The sequence below is a fragment of the Lagenorhynchus albirostris genome, chromosome X (genome assembly GCF_949774975.1).
Source record: "Lagenorhynchus albirostris chromosome X, mLagAlb1.1, whole genome shotgun sequence".
Lineage (NCBI taxonomy): Eukaryota > Metazoa > Chordata > Mammalia > Artiodactyla > Delphinidae > Lagenorhynchus > Lagenorhynchus albirostris.
Genome location: NC_083116.1, coordinates 366,146 through 383,533, shown reverse-complemented (window position 1 = coordinate 383,533; position 17,388 = coordinate 366,146). Strand labels below are relative to the sequence as shown.

Genomic DNA, 17,388 nt, shown 5'->3' with positions numbered 1-17,388 from the left:
CTTTTCAACAAGTGGTGCTATAACACCTGAGTATCCATGTGTATAAAACAGGAACTTCTACCTTTACCTCACAACATGTAAAAAATTAGTTTGAGATAGATTACTGACTTAGATGCAAAAGATAAAACCATAACACCTTTAGAAAACGTAGGAGAATATCATTATGTCATGGGGGTAGTCAAAGATTTCTTATGCAGGTCACAGATTCAATGATCATTAGGGAAAAAACTGATCAACTACATTTCATTAAAATTAAAATTTTCTGCTTATCAAACATCACAGTTAAAAAATAAATAGGTAAGCCACAGACTAGAAGAAAATATTCCTAAAACATATCAGGTAAGAACTGGTAACCAGGGTATATAAAGAACCCCTACAACTCAATAATGAAAAGACAATCCAGTGAAAAAATGGGCAAAAGATCTAACTAGATACTTAGCAAAAGAAAATATATGAATGGTCAACATGCACATGGAAAGAGGCTCAACATCATCAATCACCAAAAAATGCAAATTACAACCCCAAGGAGATACCCACCATAATGGCTAAAATTAGTAAGACTGACACCACCAAGTATTAACAAGGATGTGGAGTGGGTACAACTTTCATACACTGTTGATGTCCATGTAAAATGGAACAAGTACTTTAGTAAAAGTTCTGGCAGTTGCTAATGAAACTAAAAAGTCATCTACTCTACGATCCAGCAGTTCCATTCTTCGGTATTTATCTGAGTGAAATGAAAACACATATCTACAAAGATACTTTTACATGAACATTCATGGAAGCTTTATTCATAATAACACCAAACAGGAAACAGCTCAGGTGTTTATTCATAAAAGAATAGATCTGTTCCATGATCTGAATTTCTAGAACAGGCAAAACTAATCTATGGTGGTAAAAAATCAAAACAGGGTTTTCCTCTCAGTGTATGTGCAGGGTTGGACTGAGAAGGGGAATAAAGTTACTTTCTGTAGTGATGGTAATATTCGATATCTTGATAGGGGTTTGGGTTACACAGGTGTATGCATTTTTCAAAACTCAGCAAGTGCATATTCAATATTTATAACATCACTGTATGTATATTTTATATCAAAATTAAAGATCTGTAAACAAATATTGAACTTTAGACTTAAGGTTATAAATGTTGAAGTATATTAGGGGGACATATACTCATATGTGCAATGTACTTTCCAATGTATCAAAAATAAGATTAATTGATAGATAAACAGAGGGATAGAAAGATGGATAGATAGGTAATAAAGTAAGTATAGTAATATCTCAATGGTAGAATCTAGGTGGTAGGTATATGAGTTTTCTTGTAAATGCTTTTCAACTTTTCCGTATTATGAAAAATGTTCGTAATAAAATGTTTGGGAAAATATTGAGCACCTACTCATTGTTTTAGGCAATTGAGATATAAGAATGACTGAGGGAGAGTTTTCCAGTGGAGCTTATCCCAGGGAAGTGATTTAGTATTTATGTAGTTCCGACTACAGTCCAGGGGCAAAGACAGGGGCAACAATTTATTTTTATCTTCACAATTCAGTGTGAAGGAGAAGGCTTGAAATGAGTGGAGATGATGAGTTCAGTTTTGAATAAACTGTGCTTTATGATCCTACAAGATACTAGGTGGCAATACCTAGTAGACTATTGGATATACACAGGTCAGGAGCTTTGCATAAATCTGGGCAACAGTCAAAAGTTGTTGTTATCATGCCCTTGGGTACCCTAGCTATTTGGTGACTGAGCACAATTTAATAACTGTGTTTTGTTTTTAAAATGTTTTCATTTTAAATGCTATGTGAAATATCTGTCCCCTCCAATCTAGCATTCCTTCTCTGTTGGCCTATTTATTATTCCATGGGAATTAAAATAAGAATGGAAATTGTACTAATAGAAAGCTATACAATAGCAATATTAACATGTGACAGACATAGGATATTAGGAATTTTCATTACATTAGAAGACTAATATCTGACAAATACATTACACTGAGAGATAGTTCTTTGGTACTCACCTGATCATATAGAGCTCTTTATTCCATGGGTAGATATTTAAGACTGGCCCTACCCCAATCATGTGGTTGTGACATTCTCCAACATTTTCAATATATTCATGCTTCAATGGCACTTTGCTGAGGAGTTCAAATTCCTCAGGTGCCTTCTGAAGTACCTGTTCTGCTGCATAGAATCCATCTACTAGCAGTGTCCTGCCACCTGTTCCTTCATGCTTAAGACAGTGAAACACTTGAATGCTAAAGAGGGGGAAAAATTAAATTATTCTGTTCAGTGGAGAAAAGAGAATATATCAAAATTTTAGAAAAAAAATATGAAATGATTATTGACTCCACTGTGTCATTTTCTTTTCACTAAGAAATAAATCTCATTTCCCAATTGTCTTCCCTTCATAGCCAGCTGTACTTTTTTGTGCTTTGAAATATTAATGCCACTACAGGTTCCTCCTAAGCATATTTAAAATGTATTGATGGCTATATGTGACAGACCCAGGGAATACCATCATGAATAAGGTATAGTCTCTGTTTTAAAGAAGGCCAGTCTACTAAGAAGAGATGAAGCAAGTAAGTACCAACAGGCACTATAATAAAGTTGTATACAAGATACAGTGGAGCCATAAACAGAGGAAATTATTGTAGTGGTGTGTTGTATAGAGAAATGTTTTTGGAGGTGGATGAGAATGGTTTTGCTTAGTCTTAAAGAATGAGCAAGAGTTGGGCTGAAATGAGATTGAGGTGAGGAGAGGGCATTCCAGGCCCCCCCCAAAAAAAAAAGTATGACCAAAGATATCAACGAAAACAACGAGTTTAAACTGAGATGGGAGATGAACTGGTGGGAAGCAAGATGACAAAAAACATGGAAAACAACTTGGATAACTGAAATAGCAGAGAAAAATACTGAGGGGTTGAGCTTAGAGACGGGTTTTATAGAAAAGAGGACACAGCTAAGCAACATGACAGAGGACGAAGAACAGGCAAATATCTAGAATGCCTGCAGGTTCTTCACCTGGACAACCTGACAAATAATGCCATCTGCCAAGAGAACACAGGCAGATGCATAATTGGATGATAAAAAGGGGGTGAGAGGGGTTGAGGAAGAGGTTCAGTTTAAGGACATGTTGAAATAGTTGAGTTATATATGGCTGAAAATTTAACAGGAAAAGGAAATGCAACTATTAATGGACTGGAAAACTAAAGTAAAAATTTCAAATTAACAAGGGGAAAATAAAATTAATAGTAATTTAGGAAAAAAGAAGAAATAAGGAAAAGTAAACAACAAAGTAAAATAAGTAATAAACATAAATAAAGATAGAAGGAATAAAATCAAGGAGAACCTAGGGTAAATACAATTAAAATGAGAAGGTCAGTTCTGGCTATGTTGACCTTTCTGTGAAATTTCTAGGTTAGGATTACTTAGTAGCCAGTTGAAGATGTTTACCTTAGAAGAGAGGTAGATTTTGTAGTCGTCTGTAGGTGATAGCTAAAGCCAAGAGCATGGAAGAAGTCATTTGGAGAGATCATTTCAAGTAAGAAAAGAGGGAGAAGGAGAAAACCTTGAGAAACAACAATATTTATGACATGGACAAAGGAAAATAAGCTGGCCCAGGAGACTGAGGAAAAATGGCTATAGATATAGAAGGAAAACTAGAAAAGAAAGGATATTTAAGAAGAGGTAGTGGTAAATGGCCCCAGGGGTCAAATAAGATGAAGACTGAAAAGGTACACACTGGGTATGGCAATAAGTTAGTTGCTGGTGACTTTGGAGAGATTAATTTTAATTGGGAGGGGGGTGGATAAACTAGCTGACTACAGGTTTGAAGAATGAATGAGAAGTGAGAATGAAAAGACACTGAATGTAGACAATTATTTCAATAAGTTTAGCTGTGAAGGTGAGGAGTAAGGCGGGGCTGTAACGAGAAGGAGATAGAGTCAAAGGAAGTGTACAAAAGTAGAGATTTAAGAAATGAGAAGCTGATAGGAAGGAGTCAATATGTATGGAAGGCTGAAGATACAGGAGAGAGAAATCCCCAAGGAGGTTGGAAAGGATGAGATCCTGAGCAAAGGTAGCTTTAGAAAGCATAAGGCATATAACAATGATGATGATGATGACGACAATGGCTAAAATGATAATAATAATAGCTAGTATTTATTGAACATTTATTATGTTCTAGGAAGTATGCCAAGTGCTTTAAATACATCATGTAACTTAATCCCTAAGCAATACAAATGGACAGGTTTTATTACTAGTCCCATTCTACAGATGAAGAAACTGAGGCACAGAGAGGTTAAGTTATTTTCCAAGATCACAAAGCTAACCTATGTTCCAGTTGGGATACAAATCCAGGTCTGGTTGATTCCATAGCCTTAACTCTTAACCACTCTCATTATACTGCTCATGTACTTGGTCCTTGCTATTGATTAGAAAGGGTTAAATTAAAGGCACAGACAACTGTGTATCTCTGGTAGTGGTCAGAGAGAAAAGAGCTAGTCAATATTTGAACCTCAACCCCTGTCCAACTGTTTCTCATCCCATTTCCTCATATTCTTCCTTCTGCATCCTGTAGAATGAGGATGCAGGACTTTCTGTATATCCATAACATTGAGCAGGATGTCAAAAAGATGCTTTATTCTTCCTCCTCTGAACCAAATATTCTTAGGTTCCAAACCCTTAAAGGAAATCAATGTATCATGTCAAATAATTACTATTTCTTTTCTGTGGTGAGAAGATTTAAGATCTACTCTCTGTTAGCTACTGGTGGTAATAATATTACAGTATACGACCATATCAAATCAACACACTGTACACCTTATATTTACACAATGTCATATGTCAATTATATCTCAATAAAGCTGCAAAAAAGTATGGTATACGTTATCTTTGACTCAATAGCTTCGGAGTCCATGTAATAAGGTTATTTTTCATTCATTCCTCCTCTCCAACTTCTTGTAAATTGGATTTAAATTCCTCTTACTACCATACCCAAAGTAGCTGTGTTTGGAAGATTGACCCCTTTGCAATATAATAACTAAATATGAAAAACTGTACAAATTCCCAAACTAGTGGTTAATCTATACATTTTTGGTAAGTTATTTGTAATTACTTTGAGAAAAATGTAAATTAAACAAAATTTACATCCATTTATGTAGTAAGGTAGATCTTCAATCATTTCAAAAATTTTATTCCTATAAGTCTAAAGAAGACTGAGCTAGGGTGTTTAAAAATGATCATGTTTCTATGGAGAAAAGAAACAGTCATACAAATCAGCAGCAGCAGATATGATCTTCGTTCAAATAAAACAGAGAATGATTAAGAAACTATTCAAGACCATCACCCGTAATGATCCCACTTTGGAAAATTCTAATCCACCTACCCACAGGGCTCTTGAAAATAGGTAGTGTCAGTGTGCCGATCCAGAGCTAGCTTGGTGTATGCAGTGTCACCCCTGGAGAAGTCTGAAGTGAAATACCACATCCTCCCATAGATGGTTTCTCTGTCAAATGAAGTATAGGAAACCTTTCATTCTTATCATTCAAAACTCTTTCCAATACTTTCTTTAATTATTCACAAATAACAATAGATTGTTTGGCTCCAGATTTCCATCTATAAGGTAAATATGACAGTTGAACACATCACCAGTCTAAACAATTCCTCCACTGAGTAATATTCTAGGAAGCTGGGGGGAAAAGGGTGAAAGGATAATATAGTTTGAAAGCTTAGGGAATCATCCCACTCTGTTTATGTTTCTACTTTTAATAGCTTTCACACTCAAACTTCTGTCCTGCACTCACCTTCCTCACATAGAAAAAGATGTTTTTGGGTAGCTGCTTTTAGAAGTGATTAATGTAGATCTTCACCCATCTTTTAGACATGTAGGAATAAGAAAAAGAGAAAGGATAGTTTATATTAGCAAGTATTTAGTGAGAGTTGCTGTATCACTGTTATTGTATCTCTCCTTGAGGAGAGATACAATAACATCATGGGTTTTGATTTCATAGTTATTTTCCTAGTAGGCTCAGATCTGACTAAAGGTCACTTTAATTCTTTAGCTTTCAGAGTTCATCTTATTCTCTGAACCCTCAAAATCCAAACAGGAAATGGTTTTCCTTTTGAACTATAACCTCTAAAGTCCTGTCAATTTATTGCTTACTAGCACAGCTTTTTTACTTGAAAGTTCTCAAACTGTGTTTGAAACTGAATGGTTCACAAATGTTAATTATGCTCTACTAGGATAGGGCAAATGACCCAGCATACTGTCTGCTACACAATGAGCTATATCTGGCTCTTATGAAATAAAAGGAAAGTACTAATTATAACAAAGTTGGTTTACATCACATTTAATACTACAGAAGATAAATCTATATACTACCTAGAAATGCAATGGAAAGAACATTGTATTTAGGATCAGGAAACCTGAGCTATCTGAATCCCAGTTCTACTGCTTACTAGCAGAGCAGTCCTGGGCAAGCCACTTAATACATTTGAGCCTTAAGAGCCTCATCAGTAGAACAGGAGATAAAGTACACACTTATCAGGATTACTATAATGACCAATGAAAATAACGGATTTGAATATGCTGGTTAAATGCTATACAGTATAAGGCAGTAGTATTAACAACCAGGCTCTGAATTAAGCCTTAGGAATAACAGAAGGTCAAAAGTAGATGATCTTTAGATACCATCTTATTCAATCCTGTTACTGATCAGATAGGAAAATAGAGGCTACTGGGGTGGCGGGGGTGAGGATTGAGGGTAGGGGTGTGTGTGTTATGCAGTTGTCTATGTTTACCCAACTGCTTGATGGTAGAACTCAGACTACTATCTGGTTCTCTTTACTCAGTGCTCTTTCTAGTGTACAATGACTAACTCCTACTTTGAGCATCACTGGGCTTGAAAGAAATACCAATGACTTTGAAGTCTTCACCATATTAAACATGTAAGTGTCTTTAGAGATTAGAAATCTGGGCTTCAGATAAAGCACTATAAATGGGAATCCCGTTATTCAGGCCACAAAATATTCTGGAAAAACGAGGGTGACCATACTTGTCACTGGAAATTAATTTCTGCAGATTTCAGGAAACTAATGACTTACCTGATCAAGCTGATCCTTTCTGCCAACTTCTCTGTGTGTTCCTGAGTAGGAGGGACATTTTCTACAAAAGCAATTCCATACAGCAGAAAGTTTTGTAGAAAGTTCTTCAGTCCCTCCTTGGTTTCTAAGAAGCTCTGGAAATCTACAGATGGAACTTGGGCTTGCTGGTAGATTTCAGCATTCCATAAGATTCTAGGCTGGATGACCTTTTGTTTCTGCCCTTCATAGCTGTTTTTCACCAGCCAATCCAAATCATATCTAGTCACATGACCATCTGGCCCTTTTAAGGGAAAAATAAAAGGCATTAAAAATAATATTTATAAAGGGCTTCCCTGGTGACGCAGTGGTTGACAGTCTGCCTGCCGATGCAGGGGACGTGGGTTCGTGCCCCGGTCTGGGAAGATCCCACATGCTGTGGAGCGGCTGGGCCCGTGAGCCATGGCCGCTGAGCCTGCGCGTCCGGAGCCTGTGCTCCGCAGCGGGAGAGGCCACAACGGTGAGAGGCCTGCGTACCGCAAAAAAAATAATAATAATAAATAATAATTATTATAAATACTGCCAACAATTTACTGGTTAAGAATGATGTCATCTATAGATTAGAGCAATTTTATTTAAGAAGAAAAATAAAAGGTTCAAAAATAAATGCTTCCAAAGAAAGGAAAAACAAAGAGTAACTAAAAGAATACCCTGTTTTGGAAAGGGGCAAACCATTTTTTGTAAAACAACTGTCCTTTAAAAGAGTACCCCAAAGAAGACCAAGTCTCCTGTCCACTCACAAGTGAAAAAGAGTGTGGTCTCATCCAGACGAATGGTCTTTGGCTGGATACATAAATCCACACTGGCAGTGTCTAGGCTGCGCTGGTGAGTCTTAGAGTTGTAGCAAGATGCTGAGAGGCAGTGGTCTCGAAGCCAGACATAATCGAAGCGCATCACGGTGTTAGCATATTGCAATTCTAAGGAAAAGATCACACTCTTTTATATTATTATATTATTTTACATTATTTATTTAGGAAAACTAAAAAATCAGGATCCAGAAAACTTCCTTCAAAAAGTCTTCTACCAAGAAATAAGCTGCGAGCAATGAGGGGGACACTAGCCCCTACTAGATATTAAAACATAGTACAGAACTTCTATGATTAAAACAGTGTGATGTTGGTATAGGAAAAGGCAGATAAAACAACAGAAGAGTATAAAAAGTCCAAAAATATACATGAATGCATATAGAAATTTGGTATGTAAAAAGTGGCAGGTGTAATCACTGTGGAAAATATGAATTTTTAAATAAACGGTGTTGGGACAACTGATAATCATTTGCAAAGAGATAAAATTGAGTCCATACCTCATATTGTCACTGGGTGTCCATGATAAACTCAAAACAGATCAGAGTTCTAAATTTGGAGAATGAAGCCATTCAAGTATATAAAAAGAAGACATGGATAGAGGATATAAAGGAGGTCCTTGTACCATTCTTGCAACTTTTCTGTTAGTTTGAAGATGCATCAAAATAAAAAGTTAGCAAAAAATCAAACTTTCTTATACATCAGGTTATTCATTTAGACAAGGTAAATAAAAAGGAGTTCAAATTTATAAGAGGAACAAAAACTATAAAGTGTCTGGGAAAAAATGAAAATGTGGAAGACTACTATGGAGAAATCTATAAAACTATCCTGAAAGACTTGAAGGAAACTTGAATGGAGAAATATGCTCACAGATGGGCAGATTCAATAATGAAAAGATAGGAATTCTCCCACAAATTAATACACAAAACTCCATGTACTTCCAATCCAAATCCCAGTGAAAATTTTCATGTACTGGACAGGCTAATTCCAAGAATCATACTCAGAATTAATAAAGTAACAATTTTGAGAAAGAAAAAGAAAGGCATGGAGGGGAAGTCTTACTATATATAAAAATGTATTATAAAGCTATAGTCATTTAAAAGTATGATATTCATGCAGAATGGACTAAGAGATCAAGGGGACAGAATAGAGTCTCAAAACAGACTCAACTGTACATGAAAATATGGTATATGTTAAAGGTGGCATTTTGTAATAGTGGTGAAAAGATAGATTACTCAATAACTAGTTTTGGAAAAATGAATTTTGAAAAATCGATTCTAGAGTCACGTCAGCCTCAGCAATAAACTACTGATAGAGTAAAATATAAAAAATAAAACTATTATATGTTGACAACTTTGAGGTAGGAAAAGCCTTTCTAATATGACACAAAAAGCATAAAATATAATTTGTGTGTATGAAAATAAAAACCTTCTGTTTTGCAAACAATGCAAAAAACAAAGTTAAAAGACAAGTAACAGGCAAAATCTTTTTAACGTAAAAGGGTTAATACCCAGGATATAGAATAAATCCTTGTGATCATTAAGATAAAAACTCAATAGAAAAATGACCAAAGGATATCAATAGGAAAGTCACCAGAATTGACCAGTAAACACATGAACTCTTCTAACCTTAGTAGTAATCAGAGAAATGGGTATTAAGATATCATTTTTTATCCATCAGAGTGACAAAAATTTTAAAGTTTGATTAAAACATGTGTTTTCAAAAGATGTGGAGAAATGCATACTCTCAAACATTGGTAATGTGAGTATAAATTGGTGAAGACACACTGAATGGCAATCCGGAAGTTTCTATGAAAATAATAAAAAATATGTATATTTATTGCTTGACCCAGAAATTCACCTCTCAGTACTTACCTTATAGAAACCGTCACATATGAAGAGGTATGCACAAGGATATTCATAATAGTTTTGTTTATAATAGCAAAATAATTAGAAAATAAGACTAAATGTCCGTCAGTGGGGGAAGTTGAGGAATAGCTGAATAAACTGTGGTGTATCTATAATGAGATCCTAATAAACAGTTTAAAAATGCAGTGTATCTGTACTCCTCAAATTGACTTTGTACAATGTTATCATTCTCACTTTAAGGACAGAAAACTAAAGCTCAGAGATGTTAAATAACTTTGTAAGATCATATAATCATTAGGTGGTGAACCTAGGATGTGAACTCAAGTTGTCCAACCCCAAAGTCCTATGCTAGTGTTTCTCAAAGTGTAGTCTTGGGAATCTCTGAAGGTGAGGCTTCAGGAAAGGCAGAGTAAGGAGCTTGGAAAATCCTCTCCCCCAATAACAATGATAAAACTGGACAAAATTACCAATAACAACCATTTTAGGACCTGGAAATTGACCAAAGGCTTACAACAAATTAAGAAGCATTTAGTCAAGAAAAACTATTGAACCTTGGGTAAGAACAGTGGGAATCTGTGTGTTTTAGCTTGGGGTGCTTCCACTCCCTACCCCACCCCCACCAGCCCCATCAGCAATAGTTCTACCAGGGCAGGCAAGCCAAGAAAGCCAGCAGCTTTGCTGCTGAAGGGGACTAAATTTATTTGGAGCAGAGCACATAAAAACTCCATGCCCCTGGGTGTTGAATACAATCAAGGAAGGCACACTGGTTGGGACAAGCAATAGATCCGCAGAACAGCCAGAAATCTATCAAGGGGATCAAGGGAATGAGACAGCTATAGTGGGCCTTGGAAAGCCCCCTCACATCCCCGGTGTTCGGTAAGGCTGTGCACACATGCAGGGCTGTGTGCACAATAAGGAGAGATTGGAAAGGGCCCTAGTTATCTACATGTCCCTGGAGGAATGTGAGGCACAGTGGAGACATGTGAAGAATGGCAGAAACTGAAAGCCTGGGCAGACTTACAGACAGCCTCAACTTTGTGTGCCCCAATCCACACACATCCATTGGCAAACGGTGGAAGCCTTACTGGCTTAAGGGTTTTAGCCTAACCTCTAACCGATTGTTAGCTGGCCACTAAACTCAAAACCTTGGTACTACGGACATCTAGGGCTAGATAATTTCTTGTGCATTGTAGGATGCTTAACAGCATCCCTAGTCTCCACCCACTAGATGCTAGAAGCATCCTCCTCGCCAGTTGTGACAACTAAAAATGTTCCCAGACATTGCCAAGTGTCTCCTGTGGTGGCAAAATGCCCCAGTTGAGGGCCACTGAGTTATGCTGACCCCTGTGATACACGGAAGCCACAGCTAAAAACGAAGCACTCCAGAGAAGTCAATAAACAAATAAACACAACGCACGCACAGCAACAATCCCCCTGCGAGCTCAGAAATCAGTTTCTACAAGATATAACCTAAAATGGCCAGATTTTCAGCAAAAAACCCTGAGATACATATAGAAACAGAAACGAGTGACCCATGCAGTCCATACAAACTGTCTGAGAAGAGTATTACAAGAAATCCTATTGTCTAAGACAGGCATGCTGCCAGTAGGTAGCTTATTACCTGGGAGGAAATGCCTTCGCCTTCTAACAGCCTTGGGAGAGAAGCAGAGTGGACCACTGGGACGTCACCTCCATGTACCTATAACATCTTCTAGTTATGAGTCAAAAGTTGGTGTTGAATGCTTGAAAATCCAGACACTGAAGTTAACTGAAAGAGTCTCTGATATAGCAACTGCTGATACTGCGGAATGGGGCTATTATTTGGTGGTGATCTGAAGTTGGAGTTCTTGACCTAGGATCCATGGAATGATATGTAAAACTCTGTGTGTGTGTGTGTGTGTGTGTGTGTGTGTGTGTGTGTAGTTCTGTATTTTTCTATAGAGAGGATCCATAGCTTGCAACAGAACTTCTATGAGATTCATAAACTAAAACTATTGAGAACCACTCCCTTAGAGTGATAAAAGTGATTAAGTACCACCAACCCTCATTCAGATTGGTCATTACACTGAGGTAATCCAGGGTTTTGACAAACTATAACCTTCAAGCTCTTGCCCATGCAGTTCCCTCTGACCAGAACATTCATCCTTACCTTCTCACTCTTTTTCCCTTGCCTAATTCATATTTAAATATTCATGACTCTGCTCAAATCCTGTAGGCAGTCATTTATAACTCTTTAGTTTGGGTTAGGTAACTCTCCTCTTTGTTCTTATAGCACTCCATATACTGTCTAAAAGCATTTAACACACTGTCTTATAACTGTGTGTTTGTTTTTGCCATAAGACGGTGCCTTGAGGATAGGGAATGTGTCTTCTCCATCACTGCATGCTTTGCATTTATCACAACGCCTGGCTCCTGGTACTTCCTCATTCAGAAATGAGAATGATCCTGTCATCAAAACTATGAATGATCTTCTCCTGCCCTATTAGATGGGTGAGAAGTTGCCAGGCACATACTGTACAGCAGTGGAATAATTTGTACTATGGGGATGGACTCATATCTTAAAAAGCTCCAAAAACTCCCCTTTATTTTAGTCAAGTTGGTATGCTTACTGTCCTTTCCATGGCTGGAATTCATTATTACCTCTGCTCTTGCCATTTTTCTCCTTAAAATTATAGGCTCCTCTAATTAAATGACCATCTTTTCTTTCAAAATCTAGCTAAAAATTAATTTAATTCAAGAAAGCTTCCTTGACTAACCCTACCTTTCCTTTGAAATTAAGTAGTTGGTATGTATCAATTTAATTTGCATTTGCATATGGCATAAGCTATTTATGCTTCTTATATTTATTTACTCATTTTATGTTTTATGTTTACATTAAGGTAGGGACTATGTCTTCCATCTTTGGTTCTGTATAAAGTTGACACTGAACAAATGTTTATTAATTAGGTCTTGCCAAAATGTCAATACAGAAGAGAAACTTAGGACTCAACTCATTTCTCTTGTAACCTACATTTAATCAATCACCAAGGTTTGTTACTTCCGCCTCCTATATCACTCTGAAATCCACCTGACCTCTCCATTTCCACTTTTTTCTCCTGCCACCTTCAGCCAATCATCATCTCTAACAGCGGGCCTCTATAAAGCAATTTTTAAAATCAGAGTACTAAAATCAGATTGAACTTTGGAAAAACTGCTCTAGTTTCTAGATCATCAAGGTATCAAGGCAAGGCTATAGTAATCCTGGTAGGATAGTTGCCTCATTGCTGCTTTGAAGCTCATGCTATCCTATGTAACTCTGAACTTCTTAATTACTCTAATCATGTATCTCCTGAGTCACTTTATTTTTAAATAAATGAAGATCAGTTTACTGTCTTTTACTGTCACCCCACCATCCCTTCCCCATCATCATTCTTGGCAGCTTAATCATTATTAATTGTAATACCTTCATAATTTTCATTTCAAACACTCTATACTCTGACTACCTGTTGTTCCTTTTCCAGCTCAATTATTCAGGCACTCTTCACTGTAATAATCCTTCAACTACACAAAAAGCTCCAATCCATTGACCATAAGCTCCTTTTTGTTATCCATCATCTTGCCTCCTTTAATGTCTTTGATTCCCTCCTTACAGGGCCCACCTTCCACGATCCATCATTTTAATTAATTCCTTGCAAACACCCTTAACTCCCTTGCCCCCCTATCTCCCTCTGCCATGCTTCCCTGACAAAGCTCTGACCCGGATACACTCAGGTCCACACCTCCTCTGTGCCTACAGCCAAGCAGCTAAACATTGTTAGAGAAAAAAATTTAAACTGTATTGGTTACTTTCATTTTAAAATCATCACCGAAATAACAAATGAGTACTCAACGCTGCCAAACAGTCCTTGCATAATGTCTTAGTAAAATCACTTACTCAGTCTCCAAGAACACTATTATACATAGTCTCTTCTCTCCTCAAACTGCCAACACCACCTCTCCCTTCCCACTTTCAACTGATTACCTTGCTTACTCCTTCAAAGGGAATATGGAAGCCATTAGAAGACAATCTCCACAAACCCATGCTCCACATCCACCCACTTACATGCATCTGTGCCCATATATTCTGCCTTCCTTCTTGTTACTATGGTTGAAGTATCTGTGCACTTAATCAAGGCCAACACTCTCATTTATGAATCAGATCCTATCTCTTTCCTACTCAGGTACTACACTTCTGAAATTTTTCTATCCCCCTCTTTTGCATCATCAAATTTTCCCCTCCTACTGGATCATTCTCATCAGCGAACATGTTGCAATGTCTTCCATCTTAAAACAATATTCCCCCTCCACTACCACTCCACCTCATTTTCCCTTTCATAGTGAAACTTATGGCTTGAGGTTTCCACTACCTCTCTGTTAATAAATTTGTTTTAAATTTTAGAATGATTTTAAGTTTACAGAAAAGTTGCAAATACAAGAGTTCCCATATAGCCATTGCCCAGTTTCCCTTATTACTAATACCATATATTAGTATGGTAAATTTGTCCCAACTGATGAATGAATATTGATACATTATTTATTAATTAAATCCCATAATTTATTTGAATCTTATTAGTTTTCCCCTAATGTCTTTTTTCTGTCCCAGGATCCCATCCAAGACCCACATTACATTTAGTCATGTCTCCTTAGGCTCCTCTGGGCTGTGACTTTCCTTGTTTTTGATGACCTTGACAGTTTTGAGAGGTACTGGTCAGGCATTTTGTTAGAATGTCCCACAATTTGGGTTTATCTGATGCTTTTATCATGGTTAAAGTGGGGTTATAAGTTTTGGCGAAGATAACCACAGGAGTGAGGTGCCCTTCTCACCATATCCTATCACTGGTACATGCTATCAAAGGTAGTGTTTGCTACATTTCTCTACTTAAGTTACCCCACCCTCCTTCCATATTCTATTCTTTGGCAGCAAATCACTAAGTGCAGCCTGCATTCTAGGACTGGGGACTTAAGATCCACCTCCGTAGTTGGGGGAGGAGGAATATCTACATAAATTATTTGGAATTCTTTTGTATGGGACATTTATATGTACGCTCCCTATTTATTCATATATCAGCATGGATTCATTTATTTTATACTTTTGGTTATAATCTAATATTATATTATTTATTTTCTTGCTCAAATTCTTTCAGCTTTGGCCATTAGAAGCTCTTTTAGTTAGCTCCTGTGTCCCTTTAACATTGCCTCATCATTTTTTTGAGCACTTCCCTACTTTCTGGGACTTCAAGATTCTCCAGGCTCATCTTGTATTTTCTCTGACCCAGCTCTAGAATAGTCCATTTTTCTAAGGAGCCCTTGGTTCCTTTTCTTGGAGCATGGTATTAGAAACCAAGATCTGGGTGTTCTCATTTCCACTGTGGTGTCATTGTTTCCAGGACCTCTCAGTGGCCAGAGCTAGGAAATATACTAATCTATGTGTAAAAACATATCTATACAGTCGACCCTGTAACAACATGGGTTTGAACTGCACAGGTCCACTTACACACAGACTTTTTTTCAATAGTACATGCTATGGTACTACACAGTCTGTGGTTGGTTGAATCCGAGAATGTGGAAATGTGGATACACAGCAACTGTAGCAGGGAAGAGCAAAATCAGACTCCATGCTGGATCTGTTTCTTTTATTTTAACCTTTGCTCTCTGTTGTTTTTTGTTACTATAATCACTAAAAGGATGTTGTCTATAGCTACTGGCATACATAATGGTCTACCTTGGGGAACCCTGCCCCTCTGCCTGAATGTTAAACTAAAGTGCCTTTGTTCAGCTCACAGGGAAACATCCTGACCCTGCCCACCAGTGAATGGCTGCAAGAAAGAAGAAATTAACACATCCCCTCCCCGAGGCTGGTCAAACCAGGAGATGTTTTGCAAGACTTGTGGCCTTTTTAGTTTACTTCCTCATCTCCTCCCCCTCTCTGTTCTATAAAATAAACTGGCATCCAGACCCCAATAAGATGATACTCTAGGACATTAGTGCACCATCTTCTCAGATGCCTGGCTTTCCAAATAAGTCACTGTTCCTTGCCTCAACACCTCATCTCCTGATTTATTGGCCTGTTGTGCAGCGAGCAGAGTGAGCTTGGACTCAGAACTGTGTATACAGAGGGCAATCTACAAGTTATATGCGGATTTTTGACTGCACAGAGGGTTGGCACCCATAACTCCTGCATCGTTCAAGGGTCAACTGTAATTATTTCTGCATCTATACATCTGTATCTATATTAGGCTAAACATGAGTTTATACTGATGTCTTCAACTATAATCCAGTACCACATGACTCATTCTAGCACTTCCCCTATACTTATGGGTAACCACACTCTCCAGACCCCTAGCAACCACTGATTTGTTTACTGTCCCTATAGTTTTGCCTTCAACAGAATGTCATGTCATTCCTTCTGATTGCTGAATAGTATTCCATTGTATGGATGTACTATAGTTTATTAATTAACCTATTGAAGGATATTTTGATAGCTTCCCACTTTTGACAATTATGAATAAAGTGGTTTTTCATGTGTGGGTTTTTGCTGTGGACATAAGTTTACAAATCAGTTGGGTAAATACCTAGGAGTGCAACTGTTGACAAGTCCATGTTTAACTTTATAAGAAACTACCAAATTTTCTTCCAGAGTGGCTATACTATTCTTGTATTATTACCAGCAATGAATACAAGTTCCTATTGCTCTGCATTCTTGTCAGCATTAAGTACTGCCAAGTTTTTTTGGATTTTAGTCATTCTAATAGGTGTATAGTAGCATCTCATTGTGGCTTTAATTTGCATTTACCTAATGAAATCATGTTGAGCATGTTTTCATATGCTTATTTGCCATACTTTTGTCCTCTGGTTAAGTGTCTGTTCAGATCTTTCTACCCTTTTAAAAATTGGGTTATTTGTTTTCTTACTGTTAAGTTTTAAGAGGTTTTTCTAAAATCTGCATACAAACCTTTTCTCAAGCATGTGGTTTGCAAATATTTTCTCCACGTCTGTGTGGCTTTTCTTTTCATTCTTTTAACAGTGTCTTTCACAGAGAGAATGTTTTGAATTTTGATAGAGTCCAATTTACCATTTTTTTCCTTTATGGATTAAGCTTTTGAAGTTGCATCTAAGAACTCTTTGCTTAATCCAAGGTAACAAACATTTTCGCATACAGTTTTATAGTTTTGCATTTTACATTTAGGCTTATGATCAACTTTGAGCTATTTTTTACACAAAGTATGAGGCAGGTGTGAACATTTTGTTTTGTTTTGCTCTTTTGCATAGGGATGTCCAACTGTTCTAACACCACCTGTTGAAAAAAACAGTCCTTTCTCCATTGAATTGACTTTGCTCTTTTGTCAAAAATCAGTTTACCATATCTGTGTGCGTCTATTTCTGGGCTCTCAATTTTGTTCCACTGTTCTATGTATCTATCCTTTTGACAACACCACACTGCCTTGATTGTAGTTGATCCTTGAACAACACAGGTTTGAACTGTTTGGGTCCGCTTATAAGCAGACCTTTTTCAATAGTAAATACTATAGTACTACCTGATTTGCAGTTAAATTGATCTGT

At 37.1% G+C, this 17,388-nt stretch overlaps 1 protein-coding gene across 2 annotated transcripts in view; it reads right to left on the bottom strand.

Moving 5' to 3' along the window:
• Window positions 1–17,388, bottom strand: part of TMLHE (trimethyllysine hydroxylase, epsilon) — a 67,396-nt gene that overhangs the window by 25,563 nt on the left and 24,445 nt on the right. For both annotated transcript variants that reach the window (XM_060137878.1, XM_060137879.1), the window contains exons 3-6: window positions 7,880–8,056; window positions 7,104–7,383; window positions 5,386–5,505; window positions 2,018–2,254 (exon numbers count right to left, since the gene is read on the bottom strand). In XM_060137878.1, coding sequence (XP_059993861.1) covers window positions 2,018–2,254; window positions 5,386–5,505; window positions 7,104–7,383; window positions 7,880–8,056 — 814 coding nt within the window. The remainder of the gene's footprint in view (window positions 1–2,017; window positions 2,255–5,385; window positions 5,506–7,103; window positions 7,384–7,879; window positions 8,057–17,388) is intronic.